Source organism: Acipenser ruthenus, chromosome 39 (genome assembly GCF_902713425.1).
Source record: "Acipenser ruthenus chromosome 39, fAciRut3.2 maternal haplotype, whole genome shotgun sequence".
Lineage (NCBI taxonomy): Eukaryota > Metazoa > Chordata > Actinopteri > Acipenseriformes > Acipenseridae > Acipenser > Acipenser ruthenus.
The window spans coordinates 4,965,873-4,989,451 of record NC_081227.1 but is presented as its reverse complement, the minus strand read 5'-3'; the positions used below and the strand labels follow the sequence as shown (position 1 = coordinate 4,989,451).

The 23,579-nt window shown below is 41.4% G+C and overlaps 3 protein-coding genes across 5 annotated transcripts; 1 reads left to right on the top strand and 2 right to left on the bottom strand.

Annotated features, from left to right (window-relative positions):
* Positions 1–3,125: 3,125 nt before the first annotated feature.
* LOC117397297 (CXADR-like membrane protein) lies at positions 3,126–10,531 on the bottom strand. The gene is made up of 9 exons (XM_033996044.3): positions 10,144–10,531; positions 9,382–9,524; positions 8,298–8,496; positions 7,388–7,557; positions 6,617–6,821; positions 6,182–6,287; positions 5,768–5,798; positions 4,958–5,036; positions 3,126–4,674 (listed from the first exon to the last, which is right to left on the bottom strand). The coding sequence occupies exons 1-8, from the start codon at positions 10,178–10,180 to the stop codon at positions 4,998–5,000; spliced, it is 930 nt and encodes a 309-aa protein (XP_033851935.3). The 5' UTR covers positions 10,181–10,531; the 3' UTR covers positions 3,126–4,674; positions 4,958–4,997.
* Positions 10,532–11,003: 472 nt separating this feature from the next.
* LOC117397296 (transforming growth factor beta regulator 1-like) lies at positions 11,004–18,673 on the top strand. 3 transcript variants are annotated; one of them, XM_033996039.3, is made up of 16 exons: positions 11,004–11,210; positions 11,943–12,112; positions 12,247–12,304; positions 12,576–12,658; positions 12,822–12,858; positions 13,428–13,490; positions 14,504–14,740; positions 14,941–15,011; positions 15,108–15,340; positions 15,490–15,629; positions 16,031–16,177; positions 16,732–16,829; positions 16,938–17,048; positions 17,193–17,329; positions 17,466–17,570; positions 18,043–18,673. In XM_033996039.3, exons 1-16 carry the CDS (start codon positions 11,130–11,132, stop codon positions 18,153–18,155), a joined length of 1,884 nt encoding a protein of 627 aa, XP_033851930.3. In that variant the 5' UTR covers positions 11,004–11,129; the 3' UTR covers positions 18,156–18,673. The 3 variants fall into 3 exon arrangements, with proteins under 3 accessions (XP_033851930.3, XP_033851931.3, XP_058865830.1); XM_059009847.1 differs by lacking the exon at positions 11,004–11,210 and adding an exon at positions 11,253–11,394; XM_033996040.3 differs by lacking the exon at positions 13,428–13,490 and having other exon boundaries at positions 11,089–11,210.
* A 44-nt stretch (positions 18,674–18,717) lies between these two features.
* On the bottom strand, positions 18,718–23,408 carry LOC117397362 (sialate O-acetylesterase-like). Its single transcript, XM_033996134.3, has 10 exons — positions 23,190–23,408; positions 22,875–23,027; positions 22,064–22,230; positions 21,599–21,737; positions 20,985–21,168; positions 20,510–20,625; positions 20,157–20,290; positions 19,760–19,914; positions 19,306–19,495; positions 18,718–19,190 (listed from the first exon to the last, which is right to left on the bottom strand). Exons 1-10 carry the CDS (start codon positions 23,257–23,259, stop codon positions 18,930–18,932), a joined length of 1,569 nt encoding a protein of 522 aa, XP_033852025.3. The 5' UTR covers positions 23,260–23,408; the 3' UTR covers positions 18,718–18,929.
* Between the last annotated feature and the right edge of the window lie 171 nt (positions 23,409–23,579).

Below are 23,579 nucleotides of genomic sequence, written 5' to 3'. Positions count from 1 at the left end.
TGAGGATGGATGAATAACTATCAATCACCCATGAGTACCAGCATGTACTAGCAATCTGTTTGTATATCAAGGACATTATATATATATATATCTTTAAACCTCAATGAAACAGCCGGGGAATTACTGTCTTGGAATCAGGTTTTGCATCTGCTTAGCAAAGTGGAACGCTTCGAAACAGTGCGATTGGCCGAGTCATTCGGTTTAAGGATTTAAATGATTAGCTGGATTATGAGATAAAATCTAGTATAAAAATATATATTTCAACACTTGCACACCACACGCCTTCCTGTTTGTCAAAGCCAAGGTTACATTAAGCACAATCCTGTCATGGTTATGGTATTTGAAAAGAACTTGCAACATAATGCAATACAAAGCAAGTACAGTTCATATAAAAAGAGATTCCTTTTTTAAAAGCTTTAATGTGTTCTGCTTGAATTCTGCTGCAGTGCATAACCTGACAAACCCATCGAGAAGGTTGGAGGATTACTAATTTCAGCAATTGCTCACTTCTTACAAAAATGATGATGTTTGCATTACCCTGGTAGTCATCCATCAGTTTATTCTCTTCTAATTGAGTTTCGGGAGGCACTCTGTGCTTCTCTTTACAGAAACTGGCAAGTAAATTGCTTTGGTATGTAAACTATCTTCTGAATATTCGATTTTAAGACGATTAATGTCCCTGGATTGCTGCAGTTTTCACACTCTTTTCTCATTACCAATTAATTGCCTTTCCCTGCAACTAATAGGAACAAAATAAAGTTTTGACAATCTCGACATTTCAATTGAGTGTGTCTCAATGTATTGCTTAGAGATTTTTACTCGTTTTCTCCCTAGCATCCAATTAAATAGATAATTTAGCTACATTAATGTTTTGCCAACAGAGGACATGATTGTGAAGCATATCATGTAGAAACTGCAAGTTTGCTTACCTATAAATGGCCCAGGCACTAATTTTCAGTTCTGACACCATCTAGTTTATTAAGACATGGTAAGAGACAAATATCTGCTAGGAATTTGAAAATCTGCCGTTTTTGATTCATGTTCAGATTTGAAATTCAATATGACAAGCTCTTTTAAAATATATAAATCTGGCTGTTATGTGTCTGGCTATTATAAGATAAAAAGAATATGTAGAAAGTCCTTGTATTTAATTTACCCCTTGAAACGGTCAAAGCAAACATCAATGCACAGAGTGGTCAAAGAACAGTAACTAAAGAGACAATCCTCCTTCTGTGAAATCCTTGTGATCTACACCTCGCAGCCACATTATTAGGACCTTAATCTAACATAGGGTCGGGTGACTTACTGATATTTACTACATGCATTTAGCACACAGTTATGTGAACTCCATCCAATAACATCAAGCATTTAACAAAGTTATCTTCTCAATACAGGGAAAGCACAGCTATGGACAAAAGTTTTGCATCACCTAGAATTTTACGATTGGGCCATCATTTCAAATAAAAAGAAAAACTACATGGACATAATTTAGATGTTTTGTTTAACATCATGCAGTCAAAGAAACTACAAAATGATATTGCAAAAACTCTACCGGAAGCCGTAATAGCAGTTCCGTGTTTCATGTTAGATTTCGAAATGTCACATTTTTCAATTTTTGTCAGTTTTTCGTTAAGTATGTGGAAATCTACAAAGCGGTGTGTAATTCAATATGTTAACATAACATTATTCAGCAGGTTTCATTCGACTTTATGAAGCTAAATTAGTTAATTCCATAGAATGATGCAAAACCTTTGGCCATAGCTGTGCAGGCAGTAAATGAAGGACAGCTACAGTGTGGTCATTGTCCCTGCATTACCAAGTGTATCCTAATATTTAAGTTTGATGAAGCATAAAGTGTGTATGCAATCTTCCTCGTACTTCTCAAAGTACCCTCTGTAAACTTGTAAACCCCTGTAAGCTGGCAAGCTAAAATACAGCACTCAGTAGCACTGGCATATACTGTATGCAATAGAGCACTCTATAACAGTGGCATATACTGTATGTCCTATTTTATTTATTTTTACAGTTCAATCATACCTGTTAGATTTGACAACAGGCTACAGTTTTTTTTTTTTTTTTTTCCTGAAACCTACATAGCACAATTACTTTTTATTCATCCTTCACTTGATGTATGCCTTCTGAAGCATGATCTATCATACATCTCACAGCATCATCATCTATCCTTAGCAGATGTTTTTTTTTTTTTATTCTCAAACTGAAGTGGAGTAATGCTGTTCTGCAAATTGCAACTGCGTCCCCCATTCTTCTATTGCACTGGAGTTGAGAATCTTAATATTTGAAATTCTTTTGATGTGTATATTTCAGAATCTCTACCGTCTAACTACCACACACTGTAATTGCACAGGTGGTTACATAGACGCAGTACCTAGTGTGCAGTGTGGTATTAGATTGGCATAGATCGCTGTCTTTGATTGAAACATGATAATCACGTTGGCACTGGACAGTGTTTTCTGTTTTAAGTTTTTGATTCGAGGGAATTCAAGAATCTAGCGTTAAGTGGAGAGTGTTGCATGACGAATGCATTTGCAAACATAACAGGGCGGAGGCTGTTACATTTGTGGCTTTAGCACTTTTAACCTCCTCTCATCTCATCTCACCGAAGGCACAGAATCCCTAACGGCAGTGCATCACACAACACTGCCTGTTACACTCACGGCAAGGCTTTTCTTAACTTTGAAGATGCTTTCTGTCAAGAGGCATGCACAGGACCAGTGTTACTGCTGTTGCACAGTGATGGGTAGTTATAAGAGTGACATCATAAACCACAAGGCTGAAGGTTGCATATATAGATATATAGAAGAGGCAGTTAACATGGGAAACCAAGGGACTGTATTTATAGTATATATTACATACTACTACTACTACTACTACTACAACTCCTACTAGAAATAGTAAAGCAGGTGAATTGCATGGCTACATCTCTTGCTTCTGTGTACAGTACTCCACTGCCACCTTCTGGACTGCCATCATGTTTGGTATTCAGTATGAGGTAGTGTATAAAATATATGAAAAAAATGTGTCCTGTTCTCATGTGCACTCAATAAAGGAATTACTTTTTGAATTATATAACAAAAGTAATTCAGGACTGAAAGGGTTATTAAAGATGTACACTTGTCTCTGCATTCAAACATTTTATTAGATCAGGTATCATTTTCATTCTTTAAGTACAAACTTATAGAGCAGTTAAGCATGGGTACGACATGTCACAGTTATCTTGATGTATTTCTGTCCTCTAAGGGCAGAGTGCTGAAGAGGCGCAGGTTAATGGAAACACTTTTGCATACCAGCTTTGCATAGAGACAAGGTGTGTCTGAGATTACATTTGGGCCCACGGGTGAGCCTTTAAACTAAAAAGATTCGTTGAAAAGTGCAATTCAGTCAGGAGACGCACGCGATTTATTAAAGCTTAGACTAGACAACATGACTACATTATTCATATTTTCACAATACATTCTTTGAACTCGCCTTTTGAGGTGCCCCTGCCCATAAATTAGCTTGCAGATAAGTGGAGAGGCTGACCGTAGGGAAGCCATGGGCAGTGGGGCAGGATAGCTGCTCTCAACGTTAGGAGGAGGAGGCAAACTCTGGTGCACAGCAGGGACATAATGGATTGAGGCAAGATATAAATCCCTTCCCTGTCGATCACTGAATGTACTGGTAACCGAAAGACTGATAAGATACTAGCTATTTGAATGAACGACTTGCATTGGAAGCACCTATAATATGCTTGATGTTGACGTGATTTGATCTGAGGTTAAAAGTGAGTTCCCTGCCTGAACCACCGCTTTGCTTAATTATTTGAGACCTGTACCAGTTGTCCCTCCAACACTGAGCAGCTGATCTTTTAATTTCATGCTCTTCAATTGAGAAGTCTCAGCAGGTACACTGCTAGCGCTCCTTGCTGTTTATATGCCAGTCTGAGAGCTACTGATCTGTTCACATCTTATCTGTAAGTGACACATCCTGTCTCTCTCTCTCGCTCTTTCAACGCACAGTATTTTACACGAGCTGATATTTATTCTTTACTGTGTAATAACATCACCGGCTTCACAGCAAACAGGATATACAAATTTGCATTTTTCAATTACACCCCACCCCCCCTTATTTATTATCCATCAAATGCATTTGGTTCTAATTGTTTGATTTTACATTTTTAAAAGTGTTAATGTGAACTCTATGGTGTACGAGAAGTTGCCCTGGCAGGACGCTGAAAGAACACGCATGCATTATAAACTATCGCATCGATGGGAAACCTAACATGGTACGATTATGCATGCAGGGACAGAAGAGAATAATTAGTTAAGCCTTCAGTACAACTACCATGCATGTGATCTTGAGCTACCTTGTTTTGTAAGGAACCCCTGAGCAGTTTTATGATACTAAGAACTTTTAATTACTGCCAGAACTAGAGTTCATGCAGTTCAGGATGCCTGTGCTGCTGTCTTCAATACCAGTGATAAGCATCACTGTAAAGGGTCCTTATATTAAAAGTGTATTCAAGGTGGCTATTTCAGCCCTGCAGTGCTTTGCACTGTAGGTTGTGCATAGTGTAAAGCACTGGAAGTGTTGTCAGGGAGTTTGTGTTCCAAGGTGACCATGGCAACGCAGAGTTCAAAGCTTTTGTGTTGGTGGTGTTGCTGGTTGTTCCTTTTCCTTCAACAAAAAAGAGACATATTGCATCAAGAAAGAATATATTTCCATTTCTTTCATATATTACTCAATCACAATTCTAAAGTAAAACATAAGCAGCTCAGTCCAGTAAGCAAAAGTTTCGGCCTGTGCGTCCTTCAGGGCGCAGTACAATAATGAAGGCAGCAGCCAAAATGATTGCCTGCTAGACTATAAGATTTAGTTTAGCCTAGCAGTCTAGTATGTGTACTGTATGCATGTTCTACCTCTTAGAAATATCAATTCACGACCAGATGGAAGTATTTACCTGTTAATTCTCTTCATACAGCTGGAGGAGCTGCTTTGAATCATTTACGCCGTAGGACAGTTTCATACAGTTCGTTTTCCTTTAAAAAATAAAATCCAGGTCAGGCGATTAAACTGCACTTGGGACAACTGGCACATAGGGCCCAGCTGTCAAAGCATTTCCTATGTGTATTTGTTATTTTTGAAAGAAGAAAAAATCATGTTAATGTTACAAAAGGACAAACAAAACACTTTGAGAGTGTGGAAGAGAATGTGAAATATATCACTTAGCTGGTAGGTTTATAGTTTTGTAAAATGTGTTTTACCACTTTAAAAAAAAAAAAAATAGAAGTTAATTAAAGACTGGAGTTAAAATATGACCCTTCACACTTTAAATATTGTCACACGCTTACTAAATATTACTCTCCACAAGGAACACATTCTACATGGATTGATACATATTTTAGTAATACAGCTCATCTTTTAAAACAATTCATGTTTTAGTGAGACATGAGTCACAGTTATTCATGGCTTATTAACCTATTTTTAAATAGGTTAATAAGTCACAGAACTACGCACATCTTGATAAAGCACCCACTCAATCACTGTAGGATACAGAATTAAAAAGGAGTTTCCATTTTTATGAATACTTTTTTAAATCTGGTAATACATTGAATATTCTGAAAATGTAGATAAGTATCCCTGTAATCCATTTCCAAATGTTATTTTATATATGGTCAATCGTTATATACATATATATATATATATATATATATATATATATATATATATATATATATATATATATATATATATATAATGAAAAAATTACCTTATAATACATGGATGATGCAGAGTTGTTTCTTTAAAAAAAAAAAAAAAAAAAAAAAGTTATTGTGGACTGACCTTCACAAAACTTTACAAGGTTTTAATTTTTTTTGTTTTGTTTGTGGTTTTATAAAGTCACGCCCAACTCCCAATTGCTAAAACTATTGCTGACTTTTATAAATGTGGCCACAGGTATCCTTATCTATTTGTACTGTTTAATGTTCAAGTATTGCTTGCACCTTGGAGGCTAAGAAAGACTTAATTAATGAAAATCATGACATTACAACACTTTGAAGGCTGATTAAATAGTAATATACTAAGGTTTGGACAATAAGTCTTTCTCAAGTTTCTTTTAGTGTTACTACCGTGCATACAGTATACCATTAAGTGCCTCGTAGTTCTAGTTGTTGCCATCTACCTTATTTTTCTGAAATGACAGTATCCCAGAAACAAAAGAGTGATCAATACAATGCATACAGCCAAAGTGATGAAGACATACAGTGATATCAAAGCCACTGCTGGTGCTAAAAGGGAACAGAGACAGCAGTTATTGACACAGTAACCATCAGAGGATTGAAACACAAAATATTACAACATGTCAAGGAAGTGGATATGACAGTAGTCTATGATATCCATACACAGTCTGTACGCAATCAGCATGCTGTTATTTATGCTATAACAGTTATAGACTATGATTAGAAATGTTTACACTAAATAAAAATATCTTGCTGTTATTGTTAATACTGTCTATATAACCCACTTTGTTTATCATAGTTCCTCGATTTAACTAAAAATAAATCTTTTTAAGAGAAGTTAAACTGCTCTTCCAGGTAGTCATGACGCCCGCACTTACCCTTCCCAACTAAAACCGTGACGATAACGGTATTCTGATGCAAGATGTGACATCCTTTCCATACTGTGCAGAGATAGAGCCCAGAATCTGTTGTTGCCAGGGAGACAATCGCCACGGAAGCATTTCCAGTTGTATCATTGTCAGACACTAAAGAGATTCTGGGGCTCATCCCTGGGTTCCTTTTATAGACTGTAGATTGGCAGATCTAGTAAAAGAAAATGCCTAGTTATTTGGATCAATAAGTACCAGGGTCATTGTTAGTTATTTTGCTGAGCAGCCTCCTGATCATATCATTTTGGTTTACCTTAATATATGGTTCAATGCTGAATACGATTGAGCTATCTTATGGTTAGTTTCTTGCTCAAGTAAGTTATTGTTTTGGTTTGAAAAGCTGAAGGAACACAGAGACACTTTGTGGCTTGGAACTTGGTTTCAGGAGACTAGGTTTCAGGTCACTGCATGGGAGGGGAGACTTGGGGTTTGAGTTGCCTCAAACTAGTCTCCCGGTCTCCTGGAACCAGGTTTCAAGTTTAAAATCCTAGTTTATTAATTCACATTTCCTATACATTCCCTAAATAAAAAGGCATTTTCATACTTGGAGCCTTCTGGGAAGGCAATCTGCAACATTTGTTTTGCAAAATACTCTTTTATAAAACAACAGGTACTGAATAATTTGTGTAACATTAACGCATTTTCTTTCACAACATTGTACCGTATTGCAGTGTAGTGTAAAAGACACATTTGTACAGTAGATGTAATATATGTTATTACCAGTGTTTCTGTGAAGTTAGTTTGATTTCTGATGCTCCATTCAATGTCAACATTCCCTTCAGCTCCCTCAGCTGCACTCTGGTTGTAGCCACATGGCAGAATAACGCTTTCTCCAACATTCTTCTGGATTTCTGTGATATTTTCACCAACGACAGCTGGATCAAACATATCTTTATTTACAAAAAAAAAAAAAGAACATGTTTTAAATTAGGAACAGGTAAAATGTCTATAAGTTTTAAAACATTGTACGCTGTTCACAAAACATACAGGACTGTTTTATTTTTAAAAAAAGGCTTTTTAAATCCATTTTTACAAACAACTTAAGAACGACTTAAATACAGAAGTTCTTTACTCCAGTTTTGTTTAATTGCCTTTCAAAAAATATAGACTGGAATAAAATGTACCCCTTAAATTCTACTTAGCAGACTGTCCAGCTGGTGCAAAACTAGTTATTGTGCCTCAGTGTAGTCAAAGTATAACCATGTAGTTTAACTTATCATTGCCTTTAGAACTTGTGCTTCACTCCCAATAGCTTAATACACAGATAGAACACTGATAACAAAAGCTGGTGGTGTACTGGGCAGGAAATTGGGCCTAGATACACGCCTTTTAACCCAAGAGTTACCTTTTCAAAGTGTGTTTTGTTGACTGCTGCTGGCATCTAGACAATAGCAGCAAACATTAAAGCTACTCTTTAGACACACTGTTTTACAAGCCTTCTTAAAATAACTCACAGTCATGGGATACAGTTCCATGAGCAATACAGTTGAAATCTTCTTATTTCAAAGTACTTTGTTATTCTTTTGATCTATTGCCTTCATTCCTTAGCTCTCCCTCTGTGCTGTTGCAGATTGTGGATCGTCACTATATAAACATACTGTTCTTTCGAACACGGCAGTGACTTTCTTACCTAAAACTGTGACATTAACAAGAATCAGATTGATGTATGCCCCTTTTCGAACATTACAGTGATAAAGCCCAGAATCTTCTGGTGTCAGGGAGATAATCCGCACAGAGGCGTCTCCAGTGGTACTGTTGTGAGCCACAAAAGAGATCCTGGGGCTCAGTCTTGGGACCTTTTTAAAAACCTTGCCCCCAGACAGCCAGATCTGAAATGAAACATCCTTTTAAATATGAAATGCTTGAACGAGATCATAAGGCAAGTAGCAATGCACCCTATTTCTCAGTGTGCTGTTGTGCTATGCCATGAATTTAGTAAGGTCAAAATATGTTGACATAATCACGCCTGTTTCATATCTCCCTTTGACTCCTTTAAAATTACATTAGTTTTAACATTGAATATTGTACTGTAGTTCCTGAAACTAGGATATTTAACTCAAAAACACATCAAATAAACAGCTGATTAAAATGATTATTTGTTTATTTAGCAGACGCCTTTTGTCCAAGGTGACTTACAGAGACTAGGGTGCATGAACTATGCATCAGCTGCAGAGTCACTTACAACAATGTCTCACCTGAAGCACAAGGAGGTTAAGGGACAATAAATCAGTGGCTAAGACAGGATTTGAACCGGGGACCTCCTGGTTTCAAGCCCTTTTCTTTAACCACTGGACCACACAGCCTCTTACTCTTACTGATTATAAACAGTCCCTTATAAAAGTTTATCCCAGTATTTTTGCTTGGTATTTTGCAGCTTTACCCTGCTTCTCCCATGGTTTATACTCTGTATTTACCATACTTTACCACGGCTTGCCATGTTTTTTTAATATGCTTTACCATACCTTGCTATAATTTCCAATGCTTGCCTATGCTTTGCCATGCTTGCACTGTGCTTTAGTAGACTTTGCTATGCTTTTACTATGGGAAACTTTTATAAGGGATCCCAAATGCAAAGTATCAGTGAGAGAAGGTGGGGCCACCAGAGTTGAAAGTTCAAAATAAAACGACCTTTATTTTTGGCGTCTTAATGTTTCACCTTCTGATGCAACATAATATAATATTAGGAAGCGCTGAGGAAATGGATTCTGTTTTACCAGTGGGTCAGTGACATTCCTGACAGTCCACTCAATGTCAATAGTCCCATCAGCTCCCTCGACAGCACTCCGGTTGTATTTGCAGGGCAGAGTAACACAGCCTCCAGCATTCCTCTCCATCTGTGGGATATTGTGACTCAGAGCTGCAATAGAGATATGTATAAAGAAGCCAGCAGGCTCACACAGCACTACAAGGGTTATAGAAACACGAGAAAGACATGCATCAAATGTTTTTCTTCTGCGTGTTTATATGGTACAGCCATTCTGTCAAGCCAGCCATTTGACATAACGACTATAAGCTGCTGCCTGTCTCCACCCACAGTAAATGCACACTCCTGTCTCATATACCCCAACAGCTCGACTCCAGCGACAGCACATTACAGTCAACTGCTTACAATGTCAGTAGTTCCATTATAATTATCTGTGAACAATAATCCCTGTGGAATTCATGTAGTTATCAGCAAGTCAGAATACATTCAGTGGTGACATTTCACAAAAGTGCTTTCTGCATTTCAGGGCTATTAATTATTACTCCTTTGGAATGCCATAATATGTCATACACTTGCTCATAATGTAATTACATTTGAGTTACAGAAGCAGCACATGAAGATTTAATACAGAAGATACACAGCATTATAACCCTAACCCCCAATGAATCACATTCTGCTTAAATTAGGATTTGATGATGATAATAATAATAATAATAATAATAATAATAATAATAATAATAATAATAATAATAATAATAATAATAACACTTACCAGTCATAAAGCAAAATAAAATTAGTGACAGATACATCTTCCAACTAATTGTAAATGTAAACAGTATTTCCTCTTTGGTAGATTCGCAATAATCATAGCTGTGATGAAACTTCCTGTCAAGTTTAAGGTTAAAAATAGACTCCGACAAAAAGATAAATAACTTTTTGGAAACGATAACCTAGTTTTCGAACAGCAAACAGTTCTTCTTCAGCTGTTTAGCTTCCTCTTTATAAATCTTTAAACTCACATTTACAAAGACTCCTAAAGAGCAAGTAGACACAAACGTCCTTTGCATTTTTTTTAAACATGCCCCTTAATATATTATGCTGTTTGCAGTGCATTCGAGTGGTTCCTGCTTCTGTTGCTTCAGTATCCAATGCACTACAACTGGCAAGCAGTCTACCAGCACTGGCATGTTATTCTGACACAAATGAACATGTGAGATTTTAAACTTACACTGTGCGATGGATGACATATCAAACATCAAGTGATTGCATTTGGAGAGAAGTCGTTTTAATGGTTGAGTGGTATCTATTTCAAGGTATGTGCATGTGATGTCATTGTAACGCCAGTGCGATTAGTTATTTGACAACTGGACATGACTGATTGGTGAAATACAAATATATTGGGGATGAAATCAATGGTTTAGTTGGACTGCGCTGTTTCCATTAAAATACCAATTATGATACTGTACTTCAATTTGGCCACGATGGGGCACTGCTAACGCGCAGAAAGATACGATTTAACAATAATATCAACAATTAAATCGATTTTATAAATAGAATACATCCATATGGACTTTGTTTTAAGGAGTCGGGCACATCTTAATATAAACGGCATAAAGTTTTCAATTTTACAGAACTGTGCTGTGTCATTTAGATCGCATTAATTTATAATTACGAGTTTGTTTCATTTCTTTTTTTTTGTCGTCAGAGGTATAATCTCCACACCAAAGCGCCGTTCCCTTTAAGTCGGTGGTTGCTGGCATGGAGGCCGGAGAGGAGCTCCAGGAATCCCCGATGTTTCATGGCAAAGAGCCGCCGAGAATTCGAACTGACCGGAGCGGGGTGAGTAATGATACTCCAAACTAGGAAAGAAACACACGAACGCCACAGATATTGTATGGAGCAATCACTTTAGCTGTAGGCGAGTTAGCAACGCAAAGCCCCGGCCTTTCCTTAAATCACTCCCCGGAGGAGAGAGCGTGGATTCCCCGTACTTGAGCCTCTCTCCCCCGGAAGCTCTGACTAGGTAGGTATTGTTTATGCAGATTCAATGAAAATATAAAATAAAGGATAATTAATGTGATGATGGTGCAATATGTTTTTGTTTTTTTTGTATTATTATTTTTTAATTAAACATAACCCTAGTGAGATTGTAGTTTATGTATATGTTTGTGATCGATGGTTGTTCTGCAGAAATAAACTGCTTTACAATTACGACATCATCGGCAGGCAATTACTCTTAAAACGGTTCTTTTATAAAGTAAATACTGTATGCATGTGACAATACGTGGAAACGTCAGATTCCAAGGAATGACCCAACCAAGTTGCATCGATATAAGCAGTTTTTATATGAACTGTGATTCGGTGTGACATAATGTAAGGGTGCCAAGGAGCCAGGGTTCAGAAAAACAGTTTATTCTCACGTGACAATGAAGCCTAAATAAAGGATCACAGAAACCGGACCCTGTCAAATTGTAATGCTGGTGTACCAAATGTATTAAGCATTGGAAAATGGTAGCAGAGTATAGCGTTGTTTCTGCTGTTAAGAATGAAAGCCTGCATCTTCACCAACAGCACTCCACCAGCAGCCAGACCCCCGGCACCCCCTTGTCCCCCATGGACCCCCTGAACACCCTCTCGAACTTTGAGTCGGAGATGGAGCCGGACGGGCAGGGCAGCTACTCTCTGTTCCCTGCACTGGACAACATGAGCAGCCTGTCTGCAACGGCAGAGCCACTGGAGACGTGAGTGCAGCCTGGGTGCATGCTTGCCTAATGCTACTGTGCAGATTCGCAATGCATTCCCATTTAGCATAGCCATACGGGCTCTGAAGCAAAGCTGCTTGTCATTTTTTAAAGTAATTTTTTGTTTTTCACAGTGAACCTGCCAGCGATGTTACTGACAAGCCCAACCTCACCTGGCTGGATGCTGCACAGGTATTGGCTTTTTATCTCTAGAAATCTGATAGCGGTGTTTGTTATATTTGAATGCAGCCCCCTGTAAGGTTTTGTGCAATGTGTTGCACACTGTTCAATATTGGCATTGTGCTTCCAGCAAAACACAGTTGTGATCTTAAAGCATGCTTGCACAGCCTTGATTCAGAGCTTAATTCCCACATGCAACTCGGTGTTATTTGAAAGTCCGTAGTCCCGGTTGGGTTGTCTTGGATCAGGGATTTTTAACATGTTCATTGTTTCATCCTTTCAGATTGTCTTAGAGGAAGCTGGGAGACCAATGCACATCAAAGAAATCAAACAGAGGATAATCGATAGGGGCTTGGTGCAATCAAAGTAAGCTCACTCCTTTGTTTCTCTGAAATGCATTTTCTTTACCTTAAAGAAACCATGCCTCTGGAGTAGACAGACTAATTAGACCTCATGCTGGCACAGAACAAGTTGAACGACAATTGATTTGTTACTGTAATAGTAATTAGAATTTCTCTTGTTTCTGCAGCGCAAAATCTAGTCTGGAGGCTGTCATGTATCGTGAGGTAAGAGAGATGCCATCCTCTATCTTTTTTTTTACAATTGATGAACTGTAAAAGAAAATCTGAGTGGGCAGAGTTACTCTGTGTGCAGATCATTGTATATTTCAACTCATTCCATTGATTTCAGTTTTGTCATGTTTTTTTTATGTATGTATGTTTTATTTGTGTATTTATTTTATTTTATTAAGGCAGGGATAGCATAATGAAGAGGAATTACATAGGAAAGGTTGCCCAGCACTTTATAATGGCAGTATCAGTATGGACACTACATGTTTAGTATTAACAGGGACGGAAATAAGACTCCCGTTGCATAGCAGTTTGATCCACTCCTGGCTTTACTATTACTTTAATAAGACATGCCTGAGCTTGTTACCTAGACACTGGCTAATCAAGCTCGTAGTAAAACATGGAATGATCCGGCTACCATTTCATCTATCAATTACAACTAATAGAAATTCATGTCAAGTGCAGATGATGCTGACCATATTGTGCCGCAGGTTAGCTGCTGGGTTAGGATTTAGCAGGGGACAGTCCGACCCAGAGCTCCAGTTCAGTGTGCTACTGTATTGCAGACACAGAAAGGAAGCAGGCGCTTCAAGAGGATTGAGAACAGGAACGGAGTGTTTGCGCTGTTGGTAAGTGTCAGCTGTGAGGGATGTGAGGGATGCTTGAAATGCAATCCCAAGGCTTGAGCTTCACTGGTAGTGGTTAGGGCTCTGGACTCTTGACCGGAGGGTCATGGGTTCAATCCCCGGTGGAGGACACTGCTGTTGTACCCTTGAGCAAGGAACTTTACCTAGATTGCTCCAGTAAAAACCCAGCTGTATAAATGGGTAATTGTATGTAAAAATAATGTGATATCTTGTAACAATTGTAAGTCGCCCTGGATAAGGGCGTCTGCTAAGAAATAAATAATAATAATGCATCTGCAGCAGGGGTGGCAAAGTTGGCCCATCCACTCCTGGTCTTTGTTCCAACCCTCTTCTAAATTGTTTAATTGAACCAATTAAACCTCCATCCAGACCCTGAAGTAGTTCATTCTCTCATGTTACCTGTTAAACCTGGAGTGGAATGGCCGTCCAGGACTGTGATTGGACACCCCTGATCAACATTACTGTTATGTGTGTATGTTTTTAAAAAGCTGACTTCCTTGATTTAACTCGGTTTTTTGTCAATATCCAAATCAGGATTCAGAATGCCAAACCAAATATGTATTGGTCTAGATGCATCCAAGTGTAGTGGAAATTCAAAATGTGTCCAAAATTGGATACATGACTTCTGTTACCGCGGTGACTGAATTTACTAAAGCCGAGCAAAATCCCACACTGGGATTGTGTATCAGCTGACTGGGTTTCATTTAAACATTAGAAGAGATGAGGTGATAGGTTACAGGGTAGGGGGTTTGTTTTTACGTGTACCACACTTTGTGTTTATTTTGCATTCAATTTATGAGTTCTGTTTTTACATATTTGTTTGGTTTATGTTATTCATTTTTCAGTTATTCAAAAAAAAAGCTCTGAAACGTGCACTTTTAATAATGAGTCATGTCTATGTGCCTGACTGTAACCTGCACTGTTGCCTCTCTGTCTCCCTGTCCTGCCTTCAGGTCCCGCCTCTCTGACAGATTTTATTCTTCCTTCCCCTACAGACAGATGATGAGAGGCAGCAGGCTTTACGGGCCTTTACAGCCCAGCCGTTCCTAGCAACTCCTGCCCAGCCCTCCTTCTCCAGCACAGGCTCCGGGCCCCCCCTGCCCAGCTTCACCTCCCCTCCAGGAGTCTCAGAGCCAAAGACCAAGGTGAAGAAGGTTCTGCGCAAGAGCCAGAACGAGAAGTACCGGCTGAAATACCTTCGCCTGCGCAAGGCAGCCAGAGCCATGATCTTCGTAAGTGTAGAGAACGTTTTGTTAGCTTTCAGCTCTTCACTCCGAGTAATCACACCAGCCGTTCTGCAACAGATGATCTTGATGTGTTGGTGAAAGACAAAGCAACTCGTTAACAGATCAGATATGTCAGGTGAACTTCCACATGTAACATTTTGCAAGTTGTCATCATTTTAACCCTTTGCCCCCCCCAACGCCCCTAGGAGAATGCAGCACTATGTGATGAAATCGCCCACTTAGAAGAGAAGTTTGTCCGAGCTAAAGAGGAGCGAAGGTGAGCTTTCAGCTTCAGTCCAGGCACAACTGCTAGACTAGCACTGGTGAGAGCTGTTGCCTCTGAACCGCTTCCCTCTTACCCCCGTCTCTGTAGGTTCCTGCTGAAGAGTCTGCTGCAGCACCAGTCCCTGCCAGAGGGGGAGCTGCACTCTGCCCCCAGTACCAGCGCCAGTGCCCCAGCAGCCTTCAGCTCGACTGGAGCGGGAGGTTCGATTCTGGGGGTGCCTGCAGTGCTGGGCCCCAGCGCCCCAGGAGGAGAGGAGGGGGGGAGTAAGAAGTCCAAGAAAGACAGGAAGGACAGAGGGAGAGAGAATGGGAAGGAGGATGGTAAGCGGAGCTGAGACTTGCAAAGCCTGTAAATTACAAAAGGAAAGCTTTGAAGCCCTTTTTTTTATCATAGCACAAGTACTGAGGTATGAGGGCATGCGTGTCCTACAATCCACTCGCTCTCTGATCTGTGTCACCCCTCTCCCCAGTGCTGAAGAAAGTCTCTAAAAAGAAGAAGGTGTTGGAGGGCGGGGCTCGGAAGCTGGTCCAGCCAATCCCATTGGATTCCTCGGGGCGGCCAGTGTTCCCCATAGTCTTGGGTGGGCTCACTGTGTACAGCCTGGGGGAGGTCAGTATCTACAGGTCTATCGAGAGAAATGTTTCCATTAATGTTACGTAACATACTGTTTAAAGGACTTGATGATAAACTAAAAAAGAAAGTTAAATCATTTATCAAATTAAGCATAAACCTAATTTTTGTCATAGCCCCCTACCCAATGCTGACTCAAATCTAATTCAAGGCGTTGGCCGCCATACCAAGAATAGAGAGCTTTGCAATATCCATCTCAAGGGTGCATGAATATGAATCTTGCAGCAGTGTCTTTTGGTAACTGGAAGCAGGTATGCTGAATATGATGCCCACATTATCCTGTGTATGTTACATCATAATTACTCTCCTTTCAATGTTGTTTCATTGTTAGTATTGAAATCATTAACGCAAGTGTGTGATTTTCACGTTTTGCCTTGCAGATCATCCCAGACCGGACACACTTCCATGATGACACTGCCATCTACCCCGTGGGGTTCTGCAGCACCCGGATGTTTGCCAGCATGAAGAGCTCCGAGCAGCAGTGTCTGTACACCTGCCAGATCAAGGACATGGGCAGTGGGCCGCAGGTAACCATTCACACAGATACATGTACTCTAGCGTCCCGGGACACAAGAACAGATAGCTGGCACTGCCGGATACAAGGCTCTGTTTGCAGACGTCCGTGCAAATCTCTCGTTTTGCAAGAGCAAGCTTCTCCTTTCATTAAGAGTGTTACTCTCTCTCACAGCACGTTGCTAATATTTCTCAAGAAGCCATCGTCAGCCCTTTTTTTTTTTTTTTTTAATTCATAGCTGTTTTTGATCCAAAGGTTCCAGTGGTGTTTTTTTTTTTTCCCTCTCACTGAAGTGGAGGCACTGCTGTAAACATTACATCTTCAATCTGCTTGTTGTAGCCCTGCCTGGACCGAATTCTCCTTTTCTCTGGCTGTTGCAGATGGAAATAAAACTCCTACTGAATAGCAGTTTCATCCATTGCAGGTTTCAATATGTGCTTGATTAACCGCAGTGTATAGGTAACAAGCTGAGTTGTGTCTTATTAAACTTGTAGTAAAACCAGGAATAGATCAAACTGCTGTGCAATGGGAGCCTTATTTCCATCCCTGGGTTGCTCTTTCTTTCAGTTTGAGATTGTACCGGAAGAGGATCCTCAGAATGCTATCGTTGCTTCATCTGCCCTAACCTGCCATGCCAACCTTTTCAAGGCCATTGGAGCAATGAGGTATTACAGGAGATCTCCAGACTAACTCTGCTTTCTCAAAACAGTTTTACTTCCTATAAATGTTGATTTAAGGAGTGTTTCTCAGTTCCTCTTTCCTTCTTCTCATAGGGGTAAGCCGCTAACAAACATTGTGCCGTCAGGAGCAGATTTCTTTGGCTTTTCCCACCCAACCATCCAAAACCTAATTCAGAGCTGTCCGGGGGCACGTAAATGTGTGAAGTGAGTATCTCTCCCGATTTTTTAAACATCAGCTGTTGATTGTATTGAGGGTCTATGGGATTGTTTTGTTTTTAGGGCTCTATTGGGTCAGTGCTCGGTAGGCTAGCCGAGGGACTGCGTCTGATGGTTTGTTTTTTGGATCAGTTACCAGTGGGTCCGTTTCGAGGTGTGCCGTCCTGGAGATGGCCAGCTTCCGCACAGCCTCTCTGAGGACGACGCGTCCATCAATTTCGAGGCCTTTCAGAAACAGCAGGAGGCCGGAGCAGATCACAGTGTGACAGGTGAGCAGTTTGCAGGTGGCATCGGATGATACGGCACAGGAGAGACAGTGCAAGTCTTTATATCCGCCTCTTATTAGTAAAAGATGAGAGCGCAGCGGCGTGTTGTCTTGCGTTTCATCTCGTCTCTGTTCCTCAGGGCCGCTGTGCTCTGCCCTGGAAAGCATGCCGGTTTGCAGTGGAGCCCCCGTGGGGAAGAGCAGCGAGGGAGAGGGCTTCAGTGCCTACCGGATCAACTCTCCAGGTGGGACTCTCCTCCCCCAAGAAAGGAACCTTCCACTTGCCGGTCCTAACCACAAATCCATTGTTGCCAGTTTTGTAACACAAATTTTTTTTTTTTTTTTAATGGCAAGAAATGGTGCAAAATGCATGTTGTTAGTAAAGACCACAGTAAGTCAGTCTAAGTTAACCACTATATTAGTCTCTCAAGTTCCTTAACTTCCCTCTAGGTCAAACTGGCTCTTGAATCTGAACGCACTGCGTCCCTGTCCTAGAGCTCTTAAAACCACAGGAAATCAGCCCCCCACTGCATAGCAGGTTGATCCATTCCTGGTTTTACTGTGAGTTTATTAACACACCAGAGCTTGTTACCTGTACACTAAGTAATCAAGCTTGTGTGAAAATCTGGAACGGGCAAAACTGCTATACAATAGGAGTCTTGTTGCCATCCTTGCACATGGCGATTCAGTCACCAGCTTCTTTCTGTTTCTCCTTAGGCCGCCCTCCCCAGCCTTCCATCTCTTCCCAGCAGAGGACGCTGGGTCAACAGCAACTGCTCTCTCCCACGCTCCAGCCTGCTGCCTCCACATCACACTTCAGCAGCTCCTGAGCAGGGTCTCCAAGACCTGCAGCCGGTGACTCCCACAATCACAAGGATCCAGGCGAGTTTGAAGAAATCCACCTGCCCAGGACAGATTTATGTCCTAGCTGCGCTCATTCTATTGCAGGCGAAAGGTGTTGGGAGTCCCAGGATTATTTGTTATTTATACACAGACATGTGCTTTTGACAAGTGCCGTAGACTACTTGGAACGTGGCTGCTGCTGTGAGAATTCATTTCATGCAAGCCCAAAATGATTTTTTCCCCAGGAGCTGACAACCTCAAAGAAGATCTACTTACAAACTGCTGTGCATAATCCCAACAAAATGGCAGTAGATCGTCATGATAGTCCCCTTGTCTTGCTTTGCACTACAACACTGCCACCTGCAGGAATTCAACTGAATAGAAGTGCTGAGTTTGTAAATAATGTCAGCTGTACATTTCTTTTGATGTAAAAAGTCTTAAAGAAAAATGTAAGACAAATAAAAAAAGATTTTTTTTTTTATTTCATTATTACATTTATACACAATTTCTTTTCCTTTTCATGTTTATTTACAAAATCACTTGATTATTTTGTATTGTATCCTCATGGTCCCACAATGCAGGATAAAAAAAAAAAAACACAATTTGTATACAGCTTTTTCTATTTATCTGCACCCACAATTCTCTCTTTATAATCTCCAAGATATCTTTTGTAATCAACCTACTTTGCAAAGGTGGGCTATTTCCACTTCTTACTTGATATGAGAAAAGTCGTAAGACCAATTCTGTTAAATAGACCCACTTTATTCAAGAATGGTCCATCTCCCAGACCCCTGGGGGCCAACAACAAAGGGGGGAGCAGGCAAGACACGGTCAGCACTGTAGACTGGACAAGCCTTCCAGTCACATGGCCAGTCCTTCCAGGCATAGCGCAAGCCAGAAACTTCATCGGGGCAGTTTTCTGTTGTTAGGAAGATGATGTTGCTGTAGACGTTGAACACGGGTGCAGGTGCCCACCCCGAGGAGCTGACATCACAGGCTGTCTTCTTTTTAGAGCAGCAGACCTGGAAGAGAGGCAGACTCGGAGGATTGGGATGCATAGCGCTATGTGTGAAACAGAAACACTATTGTTTACATCAGGGATTCTAGAGGAAGACAAACTGCAGAGTCAGGCTTTACCTCGAATACATCTTTGTTGAAATGGGTGACAGTGATTTTCTGCGAGTAGGTGATGATCATTATATTCCCCTTGAGCTCAACTTTAGTTGGGAATGGCCCCTGGAATGAGATGCCTTTTTCACCGTAAGCCACAGCGCGGGCTCCCAGGATCAGCCTTCGTGCCACGTCCTGCTTGTACCGTGGGTGGATACTGGGAGACAGACAGGAAATACACATTGATGACTCCTTCGTACCACGTTTTACATGTCCTGAGTCATTAAATCAAGGGGTGTTTCTACCAAACTAATTTTTCCACTTGTCATCGATACAGGTTTGTATAAACTGAAAGATCTGGTTGCACTGTATATATAAAAGCTGCACCATCAACAACTGCTTTGCAGTATATTTTGGAAATTGCCACAACTTGTATAACAATATTCTATAATCTCTGCAGTATTCTGTTGAGACTCCTTACCTGCCCCAAGGAGAGCCGGGGTCCACCAGGTCTACACTGACTGCCATGAAGGTGTCCTTCATCCTGGGGTTGGGGGCGAAACCAAAATCAGCGGTCTGGTGCCATCGCAGTCTGGGGAAAGCATCGCTCGGAGAGCCCTGGTTGTCTGTGCAAATCTAAAAAGCAAGAAGGGAGCAAGCAGCAAAGCAAAACCCCTTAGCACACCATTCCCTTCAAAGCACGATTGTGTCTGGGTTCCAATTGCTCAGTCTGCAACCGCTGGGTTTAAACAAACAAGAACTTCTCGGTCACTTCACCAGATGAGGCCAGAGGGTTAGGGTTAAGCCAGAGAGGTGTGCGTGACCTTTACAGAAGCACGCTTCTAATGCACAACGGACCCAGCAGCGGTCAGGCTTACCTGCACGAAGCCGAAAGGAAAGACTGCGGAGGTCTGCCCGGCCGATCCCTGGTGAAAGCTCAGTCTCCAGTCGTCGATCATGGCCGGGAAGGTGCAGTTGTACAGGTCCAGGTTGTAGTTTGTGTTGTCTTCCCCTGGGATATACAGAATGGCTAGATGATGTACTGACTGCCCAGCCTTGCCCGGGTTTAGAAAAGTAATGGAAGCAGTTGCCATGAAGCAAATGCTCCGCGCACTTAACCAATTGTTTTTTTAATTTTTATTTCAGTTCTGAAATTATATTAGACTGCTACAACACCCATCGCATTATGACCCTTGGTCATTTTATTCATAACAATGAAATGACTCTTTACCTTGGTACCAGATAGCTCCCTTGATGGTCATGTTGAGCAGAGGGTGTATCATAGCGTTCCACAGCACAGAGTTGAACCTGGGGCCCATCACCCTATCCACATATTCAAACCGGCTCCTAGGAGATGAGGATATGGGAGGAAGTGTGGCCAAGTGGTTAGAACTGAGGACTGGGAGGCAGTGTGTCTTTTAGACGACTATAGATTCCCAACCAGTGGTCCCTAAATGCTAATGCAGCTACGAATTTCCAAACACCCGAACCATGCTAATGAAACGGGTGTGTTGGGCGATACACTGCCATCGCGGATTCCGTCTCCTGACGGTTAAAAGCTCAAAAACCACGAATGCAGACGAGCCCAGCTCTTTTGCATTGTGGTTCAGACGCTTGCGTGCAGTGCGCAGTGCGCAGGGTCGTCGGTTTGCGCCCAGCCTCCACCCTGTTACACTAATTCACACAAAATGAAAAGCCTGACTTACCCGATTGTGTCCTCCACTAGCCCGCAGCGGTGCAGGACCCTGTGTGAAGACCAGGCCTCCACAGGGGTGCCCCCCCAGCAAGACTCCACCAGCCCCACGGGGTACTGCAGTCTCTCGTACAGGTAGCGCCCGAAGAGCCAGCACACCGCAGAGAACTGGGTGAAATTGCCAGCTCCCAGTACCTCTGTGACAGGCAGGAAACAACAGAAACACCACTGACACAGAGCATCCAAACAGAGCCCTTTCCTGATAAGAGCTAGTGTTTATCCAACTTCTACCGATCTGAAAAGGTGTCGTTGAGATTGAAATGAATCCTGCACGTCATCTGAAATGAGAATCTCTAAAACTCCTCCTAAACGTTTAAACCTTTCGTGTTACCAAACGTTTACCATTTGAACTGCCAATCCACATTTATACTGTGCGTTTACCATAGTTTACCCTGGCCTGCCATGTTTATTAACATGCCTTACTAAACCTCACTATTCTTTACCATGCTTTATTAAACCTTGCTATGCTTTTACGATGGTAAACTTTTAGAAAGTGAAAATCAATGCAAGCTCCTAATAACACAGCGCACTTTGTGTTAGAAGTTTAGTAAAACAGGAGTCTCTTACTTGCAGAGGGAATGGACCAGGGCAGTGCGACCTTCGCCAGGTCTCTCAGCTCTGTGGAACTCTGTTCCAGAGCCGCGCTGAAGACACGCACATCAGGAAACTTGGATGCCTCAGCCAGCTCTTCGGAGGCATTCATCACCTGGGGACAGACAGAGAGGGGGCGCTCACACCACCAGACCACTCTCACACTGATAGTGTAGCTACACCTGCTTTAATACTCGTTTTATAATGAAGGCAACAGGAGTCCGAAAAGCAGAGGCTTTCAAAAGAGACAGTAGCTGTTCATGTGCCTCCGACATTTAAAAGTGAAGGAAGGCTCCACCTTGGCAAGGTTCTGCAGCACTGCTGGAGGAATGATCCGAGCACCTCCTTTCTCGTTGGGTACACTGGAAGCCTGGTGACATCCAACACTGTGGGGTGAGCTTTGATCTCCTGTAATCCCGAAGTGACTAAGGCCCCTGTTACCTGGGAGAGGGTCATCTCCATGTTGCTCTGTCCTCCACACAGCCACACATCTCCGAACAGAACGTCGGTCAGGTTGAGGCTGGTCAGCCCGTCTTGACTTAGATGCTCTGCTGTTAATGTGAAGGGGCCTCCAGGCTTCACTGGGTCAAGGGTCACGCTCCAGATCCCTGCAGAAGGGAAGCATTGAGGGAGGGACAGTCAGAAGGCACAAGGGATGGCAAGTTTCAGTTCAATTTACCGCTACACCATTCACAAAACTATTGAACTAAAATCTAAAAGATGCCCAACTTAAAATGCCAGGTTAGCCCTCCCCTTGGGAGGAATTTTTTATAACCGTTTCCCATTGAAATTAATGTTCAGTTTTGGGTAAAATATAAATGTAAAACAAGCCGCTATTTGAACCTGTCGCAGGGATGGAAATAAGACTCCTACTGCATAGCAGTTCCAACCATTCCTGGTTTTACTGTGAGCTTGATTAGCCACAGTGTGCAGGTAACAAGCTCAGGTGTGTCTTATTAAAACGCTCTAGTTCTGTTTTCAACAATAGCAGTTGTTGATGGTGAAGCTTTTATACAGATAGAAGCGTGTGTAAATATAAGTGCAATCAGATCTTTGAGTTCCTACAAGCCTGTATCGATGACAGGTAGCAAAATTAAAATATGAAAAATACATGTAAAATATGAACGCTGTGAATATGAATTGCAGCTACACAGGTCAGGTGTGTCACAGTAAAACCAGGAATGGAACAAACTGCTATGCAATGGGAGTGGTATTTCCTTCCATGCTGTCACCAGATACAGTATATACCCACCATCCAACACCTTTGCAGTGTGTTTGTCCTTCCCTTCCACAGACACGGTAACTGTGGCTCCTTCTGCTCCGTACCCCCAGATCACAGCACTCCCCGGGCCTGCCTGCAGCACCATGTGATCCCCATAGTAAGAAGCGAAGCGGAATCTTTCCTCTAAACAGGAAGACAAAAATAGGGCACACGGTTCCACACACACTGGAAATCTAGTAAACCTATATTTGCACAACCGTTGTTTCGCGCAGTTTATTGTTTTTTTCTAACTTTATATATTGCAAGAAAATAACGACCGTTTTTACTCGGAACGAGTGCACTTACCGAATCCGTTCGCAGGGTGGATTAAACCGCAGATAATCCCCAGCACACCCAGTACTACTAGCGACTCCATTCTAACCGGGTGTTAATCTAACAAGTCTGTTTCCAGAAGCAGATAGTCTTGTTTTTCACAACAAAACGAGGAAGCTGACAGACTAAACATATCACATGCTCCCATACATTAACCAAACATACCACAACTGGATAGGCCAGTTTGTGAATTACGCCTTAAGTAAAAAAAACAAACATTAACAAAGCATTTGTCTTAAATTAAGCTAGTATTTTGCTTTTCACTATATTACTTCTGACTTAATGTGATTAGTGTTAATTTAAAAAAAAAAAAAAAAAAAAAAAAACCTTAACACTTATTCCATAGTGTCGGAACTGAAACTG